General features: G+C 47.6%; 1 protein-coding gene across 1 annotated transcript in view; it reads left to right on the top strand.

Annotated features, from left to right (window-relative positions):
• The first annotated feature begins 311 nt into the window (after positions 1-311).
• The window catches only part of LOC135571184 (PHD finger protein 21B-like), a 35,552-nt gene continuing 25,816 nt past the window's right edge, over positions 312-10,047 (top strand). Inside the window, exons 1-4 of the mRNA XM_065016970.1 lie at positions 312-404; positions 4,464-4,515; positions 5,505-5,581; positions 9,797-9,851. Coding sequence (XP_064873042.1) covers positions 312-404; positions 4,464-4,515; positions 5,505-5,581; positions 9,797-9,851 — 277 coding nt within the window. The remainder of the gene's footprint in view (positions 405-4,463; positions 4,516-5,504; positions 5,582-9,796; positions 9,852-10,047) is intronic.

The following is a 10,047-nucleotide window of genomic DNA, read 5'->3' as shown; positions in this document are numbered from 1 at the left end:
TACTAATGAGAGTGATTCACTTTCTGACTGATTCAACAAGCAGTTACTAATGAGAGTGATTCACTACGGACTGACTGATTCAACAAGCAGTTACTAATGAGAGTGATTCACTATGGACTGACTGATTCACTACGGACTGACTGATTCAACAAGCAGTTACTAATGAGAGTGATTCACTACGGACTGACTGATTCAACAAGCAGTGACTAATGAGAGTGATTCACTACGGACAGACTGATTCACTACGGACTGATTGATTCAACAAGCAGTTACTAATGAGAGTGATTCACTACGGACTGACTGATTCAGAGATGGATCACGTGACATGGAACACAGGGGTCACTGGGGGAGACATCACAACGGTTCCCTTACTACTAAGTGTTGCTGTTGCTAGGAAACCACACGTACTAGCCCTGCTCCCACCCTGCCCACCTCTACCTGGAGTACTTGAGGGAGAAAACAAGCCTATGACACCCGAGTAGTAGAACATTCCAGACATTGTAGAGGAGAGTGAGAGTGGCAGGGTGAAAGAGAGTGTTTGGATAATGAGAGAGAGAGACTAATGAGAGAGAGAGACAGGGAGGGAGGGGAGGGGGAGGGGAGGGAGGGAGATAGACCCAGACAGGGAGGGAGGGAGGGACCCAGACAGGGAGGGAGGGAGGGAGGGAGGGTAATAGACCTAGACAGGGAGGGAGGGAGGGACCCAGACAGGGAGGGAGGGACCCAGATAGGGAGGGAGGGTAATAGACCCAGACAGGGAGGGAGGGTAATAGACCCAGACAGGGAGGGAGGGTAATAGACCCAGACAGGGAGGGAGGGACCCAGACAGGGAGGGAGGGAGGGACCCAGATAGGGAGGGAGGGTAATAGACCCAGACAGGGAGGGAGGGAGGGACCCAGACAGGGAGGGAGGGACCCAGATAGGGAGGGAGGGTAATAGACCCAGACAGGGAGGGAGGGAGGGACCCAGACAGGGAGGGAGGGAGGGACCCAGATAGGGAGGGAGGGTAATAGACCCAGACAGGGAGGGAGGGAGGGACCCAGACAGGGGGGGAGGGACCCAGATAGGGAGGGAGGGTAATAGACCCAGACAGGGAGGGAGGGAGGGACCCAGACAGGGAGGGAGGGACCCAGACAGGGAGGGAGGGAGGGTAATAGACCCAGACAGGGAGGGAGGGACCCAGACAGGGTATTCATATGGGTGTCACACTAACATGTCCCCTCTCCACCTGTATGGTATTCATATGGGTGTCACACTGTAACGTGTCCCCTCTCCACCTGTATGGTATTCATATTGGTGTCACACTGTAACATGTCCCCTCTCCACCTGTATGGTATTCATATGGGTGTCACACTGTAACGTGTCCCCTCTCCACCTGTATGGTATTCATATGGTGTCACACTGTAACGTGTCCCCTCTCCACCTGTATGTTATTCATATGGGTGTCACACTCTAACGTGTCCCTTCTCCACCTGTATGGTATTCATATGGGGGTCACACTGTAACATGTCCCCTCTCCACCTGTATGGTATTCATATGGGTGTCACACTGTAACGTGTCCCCTCTCCACCTGTATGTTATTCATATGGGTGTCACACTGTAACGTGTCCCCTCTCCACCTGTATGGTATTCATATGGGTGTCACACTGTAACGTGTCCCCTCTCCACCTGTATGTTATTCATATGGGTGTCACACTGTAACGTGTCCCCTCTCCACCTGTATGGTATTCATATGGTGTCACACTGTAACGTGTCCCCTCTCCACCTGTATGGTATTCATATGGGTGTCACACTGTAACGTGTCCCCTCTCCACCTGTATGGTATTCATATGGGTGTCACACTGTAACGTGTCCCCTCTCCACCTGTATGGTATTCATATGGGTGTCACACTGTAACATGTCCCCTCTCCACCTGTATGCTATTCATATGGGTGTCACACTGTAACGTGTCCCCTCTCCACTTGCATGGTATTCATATGGGTGTCACACTGTAACGTGTCCCCTCTCCACCTGTATGGTATTCATATGGGTGTCACACTAACATGTCCCCTCTCCACCTGTATGGTATTAATATGGTGTCACACTGTAACGTGTCCCCTCTCCACCTGTATGTTATTCATATGGGTGTCACACTCTAACGTGTCCCTTCTCCACCTGTATGGTATTCATATGGGGGTCACACTGTAACATGTCCCCTCTCCACCTGTATGGTATTCATATGGGTGTCACACTGTAACGTGTCCCCTCTCCACCTGTATGTTATTCATATGGGTGTCACACTGTAACGTGTCCCCTCTCCACCTGTATGGTATTCATATGGGTGTCACACTAACATGTCCCCTCTCCACCTGTATGGTATTCATATGGTGTCACACTGTAACATGTCCCCTCTCCACCTGTATGGTATTCATATGGTGTCACACTGTAACGTGTCCCCTCTCCACCTGTATGGTATTCATATGGGTGTCACACTGTAACGTGTCACACTGTAACGTGTCCCCTCTCCACCTGTATGGTATTCATATGGGTGTCACACTGTAACGTGTCCCCTCTCCACCTGTATGGTATTCATATGGGTGTCACACTGTAACGTGTCCCCTCTCCACCTGTATGGTATTCATATGGTGTCACACTGTAACATGTCCCCTCTCCACCTGTATGGTATTCATATGGGTGTCACACTGTAACGTGTCCCCTCTCCACCTGTATGGTATTCATATGGGTGTCACACTGTAACATGTCCCCTCTCCACCTGTATGGTATTCATATGGGTGTCACACTGTAACGTGTCCCCTCTCCACCTGTATGGTATTCATATGGGGGTCACAATGTAACATGTCCCCTCTCCACCTGTATGGTATTCATATGGGTGTCACACTGTAACATGTCCCCTCTCCACCTGTATGGTATTCATATGGGTGTCACACTGTAACGTGTCCCCTCTCCACCTGTATGTTATTCATATGGGTGTCACACTGTAACGTGTCCCCTCTCCACCTGTATGGTATTCATATGGTGTCACACTGTAACATGTCCCCTCTCCACCTGTATGTTATTCATATGGGTGTCACTGTAACGTGTCCCCTCTCCACCTGTATGGTATTCATATGGGTGTCACACTCTAACATGTCCCCTCTCCACCTGTATGGTATTCATATGGGTGTCACACTCTAACATGTCCCCTCTCCACCTGTATGGTATTCATATGGGTGTCACACTCTAACATGTCCCCTCTCCACCTGTATGGTATTCATATGGGTGTCACACTGTAACATGTCCCCTCTCCACCTGTATGCTATTCATATGGGTGTCACACTGTAACGTGTCCCCTCTCCACCTGTATGTTATTCATATGGGTGTCACACTGTAACGTGTCCCCTCTCCACCTGTATGGTATTCATATGGTGTCACACTGTAACGTGTCCCCTCTCCACCTGTATGTTATTCATATGGGTGTCACACTGTAACGTGTCCCCTCTCCAACTGCATGGTATTCATATGGGTGTCACACTGTAACATGTCCCCTCTCCACCTGTATGGTATTCATATGGGTGTCACACTGTAACGTGTCCCCTCTCCACCTGTATGTTATTCATATGGGTGTCACACTGTAACGTGTCCCCTCTCCACCTGTATGGTATTCATATGGGTGTCACACTGTAACATGTCCCCTCTCCACCTGTATGCTATTCATATGGGTGTCACACTGTAACGTGTCCCCTCTCCACCTGTATGGTATTCATATGGGTGTCACACTGTAACGTGTCCCCTCTCCACCTGTATGGTATTCATATGGGGGTCACAATGTAACATGTCCCCTCTCCACCTGTATGGTATTCATATGGGTGTCACACTGTAACATGTCCCCTCTCCACCTGTATGGTATTCATATGGGTGTCACACTGTAACGTGTCCCCTCTCCACCTGTATGGTATTCATATGGGGGTCACAATGTAACATGTCCCCTCTCCACCTGTATGGTATTCATATGGGTGTCACACTGTAACATGTCCCCTCTCCACCTGTATGGTATTCATATGGGTGTCACACTGTAACGTGTCCCCTCTCCACCTGTATGTTATTCATATGGGTGTCACACTGTAACGTGTCCCCTCTCCACCTGTATGGTATTCATATGGTGTCACACTGTAACATGTCCCCTCTCCACCTGTATGTTATTCATATGGGTGTCACTGTAACGTGTCCCCTCTCCACCTGTATGGTATTCATATGGGTGTCACACTCTAACATGTCCCCTCTCCACCTGTATGGTATTCATATGGGTGTCACACTCTAACATGTCCCCTCTCCACCTGTATGGTATTCATATGGGTGTCACACTCTAACATGTCCCCTCTCCACCTGTATGGTATTCATATGGGTGTCACACTGTAACATGTCCCCTCTCCACCTGTATGGTATTCATATGGGTGTCACACTAACGTGTCCCCTCTCCCCTACAGAAAATGTCCTTCATGGTGGCTCTTGGCCTGGTCACTACAGAGACACTGGAAGGTGAGTTCTTCCTCTGACACTAATTGAATTAAACTCATCAGAATTCATTGGCACATCTTTGCTGTCTTATGGCAGGTGGTAACAATGAGAGAACTTGAATGAACAGAGAAACCCACACACTGCTCTGGCTAGTATCACTGTTTTTACCCACACAGAGAATGAACAGAGAAACCCACACACTGCTCTGGCTAGTATCACTGTGTTAAAACCTGTTCATCCACACATCAGTGGCAGATATATATTTTACCTGTACCGGCTGTGTCTACCTGTCTGTCTGTCTGTCCCATCTAGCTGTACCGGCTGTGTCTACCTGTCTGTCTGTCCCATCTAGCTGTACTGGCTGTGTCTACCTGTCTGTCTGTCCCATCTAGCTGTACCGGCTGTGTCTACCTGTCCCATCTAGCTGTACCGGCTGTGTCTACCTGTCTGTCCCATCTAGCTGTACCGGCTGTGTCTACCTGTCCCATCTAGCTGTACCGGCTGTGTCTACCTGTCTGTCCCATCTAGCTGTACCGGCTGTGTCTACCTGTCTGTCCCATCTAGCTGTACCGGCTGTGTCTACCTGTCCCATCTAGCTGTACCGGCTGTGTCTACCTGTCTGTCTGACCCATCTAGCTGTACTGGCTGTGTCTACCTGTCTGTCTGTCCCATATAGCTGTACTGGCTGTGTCTACCTGTCTGTCTGTCCCATATAGCTGTACTGGCTGTGTCTACCTGTCTGTCTGACCCATCTAGCTGTACCGGCTGTGTCTACCTGTCTGTCTGACACATCTAGCTGTACCGGCTGTGTCTACCTGTCTGTCTGTCCCATCTAGCTGTACCGGCTGTGTCTACCTGTCTGTCTGTCCCATCTAGCTGTACCGGCTGTGTCTACCTGTCCCATCTAGCTGTACCGGCTGTGTCTACCTGTCTGTCTGACCCATCTAGCTGTACCGGCTGTGTGTATCTAAACCTCTGTAACATAAGCCTGTGTTCCTCTACCATGGCAGAGATCCAGACCAAGAGACAGGAGAGGAAGAGGCGGAGCACAGCCAACCCAGCCTACAGCGGCCTGGTCCAACCAGAGGTACCCTTTTTGTCTGGTTCAAAGAGCTGCAATAGTTGAATAAATGTTATCTGAAAGTCGGTCAGAGCTGTTCAGGAGAGATATGTGTGTTTGAAATGTGTAAGAGATGTTAGACATACAGTACATAACATTTATGTTAATTAGCATGTACCATTTATGTTAATTAGTATGTAACATTTATGTTAATTAGTATGTAACATTTATGCTAATTAGTATGTAACATTTATGTTAATTAGTATGTCACATTTATGTTAATTAGGATGTTGAGAGATATGTGTGTTTGAAATGTGTAAGAGATATTAGACATACAGTACGTAACATTTATGGGAATTAGTATGTCACATTTATGTTAATTATGACGTTGAGAGATATGTGTGTTTGAAATGTGTAAGAGATATATCTATATCTAGCTTAAACTGACAGATTTCTGGGGGGGATTTTTTATTTTTTATTCTGCTAATTAAGATTTCAGCACTGGCGCGGACAATCGACCCTTATTTAAACTAGTACTACTCAACGTCCTAATTAACATACATGTTACATACTAATTAGCATAAATGTCACATACTAATTAGCATAAATGTTACATACTAATTCGCATAAATGTTACATACTGTATGTCTAACATCTCTTACACATTTCAAACACACATATCTCTCAACGTCCTAATTAACATAAATGTTACATACTAATTAACATAAATGTGACAGTCTCTGATGGCCTTAGTCTCTGATGGGTTCAGTTTAGACAGGCCTTAGTCTCTGATGGCCTTAGTCTCTGATGGCCTTAGTCTCTGATGGCCTTAGTCTCTGATGACCTTAGTCTCTGATGGCCTTAGTCTCTGATGGCCTTAGTCTCTGATGGGTTCAGTTTAGACAGGCCTTAGTCTCTGATGGCCTTAGTCTCTGATGGCCTTAGTCTCTGATGACCTTAGTCTCTGATGGCCTTAGTCTCTGATGACCTTAGTCTCTGATGGCCTTAGTCTCTGATGACCTTAGTCTCTGATGGCCTTAGTCTCTGATGGCCTTAGTCTCTGATGGGTTCAGTTTAGACAGGCCTTAGTCTCTGATGGCCTTAGTCTCTGATGGCCTTAGTCTCTGATGGGTTCAGTTTAGACAGGCCTTAGTCTCTGATGGCCTTAGTCTCTGATGGGTTCAGTTTAGACAGGCCTTAGTCTCTGATGGGTTCAGTTTAGACAGGCCTTAGTCTCTGATGGCCTTAGTCTCTGATGGCCTTAGTCTCTGATGGCCTTAGTCTCTGATGGGTTCAGTTTAGACAGGCCTTAGTCTCTGATGGCCTTAGTCTCTGATGGGTTCAGTTTAGACAGGCCTTAGTCTCTGATGGGTTCAGTTTAGACAGGCCTTAGTCTCTGATGGCCTTAGTCTCTGATGGCCTTAGTCTCTGATGGCCTTAGTCTCTGATGGGTTCAGTTTAGACAGGCCTTAGTCTCTGATGGCCTTAGTCTCTGATGGGTTCAGTTTAGACAGGCCTTAGTCTCTGATGGGTTCAGTTTAGACAGGCCTTGGCCTTAGTCTCTGATGGCCTTAGTCTCTGATGGCCTTAGTCTCTGATGGCCTTAGTCTCTGATGGGTTCAGTTTAGACAGGCCTTAGTCTCTGATGGCCTTAGTCTCTGATGGGTTCAGTTTAGACAGGCCTTAGTCTCTGATGGGTTCAGTTTTTAGACAGGCCTTAGTCTCTGATGGCCTTAGTCTCTGATGGCCTTAGTCTCTGATGGCCTTAGTCTCTGATGGCCTTAGTCTCAGGGTTTAGACAGGCCTTAGTCTCTGATGGCCTTAGTCTCTGATGGGTTCAGTTTAGACAGGCCTTAGTCTCTGATGGGTTCAGTTTAGACAGGCCTTAGTCTCTGATGGCCTTAGTCTCTGATGGCCTTAGTCTCTGATGGCCTTAGTCTCTGATGGGTTCAGTTTAGACAGGCCTTAGTCTCTGATGGCCTTAGTCTCTGATGGGTTCAGTTTAGACAGGCCTTAGTCTCTGATGGGTTCAGTTTAGACAGGCCTTAGTCTCTGATGGCCTTAGTCTCTGATGGGTTCAGTTTAGACAGGCCTTAGTCTCTGATGGCCTTAGTCTCTGATGGCCTTAGTCTCTGATGGCCTTAGTCTCTGATGGGTTCAGTTTAGACAGGCCTTAGTCTCTGATGGCCTTAGTCTCTGATGGGTTCAGTTTAGACAGGCCTTCGTCTCTGATGGCCTTAGTCTCTGATGGGTTCAGTTTAGACAGGCCTTAGTCTCTGATGGCCTTAGTCTCTGATGGGTTCAGTTTAGACAGGCCTTAGTCTCTGATGGCCTTAGTCTCTGATGGGTTCAGTTTAGACAGGCCTTAGTCTCTGATGGCCTTAGTCTCTGATGGCCTTAGTCTCTGATGACCTTAGTCTCTGATGGCCTTAGTCTCTGATGGCCTTAGTCTCTAATGGGTTCAGTTTAGACAGGCCTTAGTCTCTGATGGCCTTAGTCTCTGATGGCCTTAGTCTCTGATGGGTTCAGTTTAGACAGGCCTTAGTCTCTGATGGGTTCAGTTTAGACAGGCCTTAGTCTCTGATGGCCTTAGTCTCTAATGGCCTTAGTCTCTGATGGCCTTAGTCTCTGAATGCCTTAGTCTCTGATGGCCTTAGTCTCTGATGGCCTTAGTCTCTGATGGCCTTAGTCTCTGATGGGTTCAGTTTAGACAGGCCTTAGTCTCTGATGGCCTTAGACTCTGATGGCCTTAGTCTCTGATGGGTTCAGTTTAGACAGGCCTTAGTCTCTGATGGGTTCAGTTTAGACAGGCCTTAGTCTCTGATGGCCTTAGTCTCTGATGGCCTTAGTCTCTGATGGCCTTAGTCTCTGAATGCCTTAGTCTCTGATGGCCTTAGTCTCCGATGGCCTTAGTCTCTGATAGCCTTAGTCTCTGATGGCCTTAGACTCTGATGGTCTTAGTCTCTGATGGGTTCAGTTTAGACAGGCCTTAGTCTCTGATGGCCTTAGTCTCTGATGGGTTCAGTTTAGACAGGCCTTAGTCTCTGATGGCCTTAGTCTCTGATGGCCTTAGTCTCTGATGGCCTTAGTCTCTGATGGGTTCAGTTTAGATAGGCCTTAGTCTCTGATGGCCTTAGTCTCTGATGGGTTCAGTTTAGACAGGCCTTAGTCTCTGATGGCCTTAGTCTCTGATGGCCTTAGTCTCTGATGGCCTTAGTCTCTGAATGCCTTAGTCTCTGATGGCCTTAGTCTCCGATGGCCTTAGTCTCTGATAGCCTTAGTCTCTGATGGCCTTAGTCTCTGATGGGTTCAGTTTAGACAGGCCTTAGTCTCTGATGGCCTTAGACTCTGATGGCCTTAGTCTCTGATGGCCTTAGTCTCTGATGGGTTCAGTTTAGACAGGCCTTAGTCTCTGATGGCCTTAGTCTCTGATGGGTTCAGTTTAGACAGGCCTTAGTCTCTGATGGCCTTAGTCTCTGATGGGTTCAGTTTAGACAGGCCTTAGTCTCTGATGGGTTCAGTTTAGACAGGCCTTAGTCTCTGATGGCCTTAGTCTCTGAATGCCTTAGTCTCTGATGGCCTTAGTCTCCGATGGCCTTAGTCTCTGATAGCCTTAGTCTCTGATGGCCTTAGTCTCTGATGGCCTTAGTCTCTGATGGGTTCAGTTTAGACAGGCCTTAGTCTCTGATGGCCTTAGACTCTGATGGTCTTAGTCTCTGATGGGTTCAGTTTAGACAGGCCTTAGTCTCTGATGGCCTTAGTCTCTGATGGGTTCAGTTTAGACAGGCCTTAGTCTCTGATGGCCTTAGTCTCTGATGGGTTCAGTTTAGACAGGCCTTAGTCTCTGATGGGTTCAGTTTAGACAGGCCTTAGTCTCTGATGGCCTTAGTCTCTGATGGCCTTAGTCTCTGATGGCCTTAGTCTCTGATGGCCTTAGTCTCTTATGGCCTTAGTCTCTTATGGCCTTAGTCTCTGATGGGTTCAGGTATGTTCAGCTGCACTTTGGTTCATGTCTGTTGGAGCTGGTGCCTTGTGCTTTCCCCAGAACGTCATACATGATGTTCAGTTACCCTGTCCCAAAACGTGTGCTGCAGTCTTTCTACTAAAGTGCTTTCCGTGTAAACTTGGGAGAATTCAGTGAATGCTGTTGAGAGTCGATAAGCAGAGCTAGAATTCCTGTTGTGTCTGAGGTGAAGGAAGTAAACATTTTCTCTGTTTCTCTCCTCACTTTCCACTTTCCAGCGGAAACGCCTTGCATCAAATTACCTGAACGACCCACTCTTCCTGTCAGTGAGAGGTAAAACACATGTATACTGACCCCATCAACACAACGAGACATTACTGGTAAAACACATGTATACTGACCCCATCAACACAACTAGACAGGACTGGTAAAACACATGTATACTGACCCCATCAACACAACTAGACAGGACTGGTAAAACACATGTATACTGACCCCATCAACACAACTAGACAGGATGGGTAAAACA

The sequence above is a fragment of the Oncorhynchus nerka genome, unplaced genomic scaffold, assembly GCF_034236695.1.
Source record: "Oncorhynchus nerka isolate Pitt River unplaced genomic scaffold, Oner_Uvic_2.0 unplaced_scaffold_705, whole genome shotgun sequence".
In the NCBI taxonomy this organism is placed as follows: domain Eukaryota; kingdom Metazoa; phylum Chordata; class Actinopteri; order Salmoniformes; family Salmonidae; genus Oncorhynchus; species Oncorhynchus nerka.
Note: the sequence above shows the minus strand (reverse complement) of the source record. Positions and strands in the feature narration are given on the sequence as shown.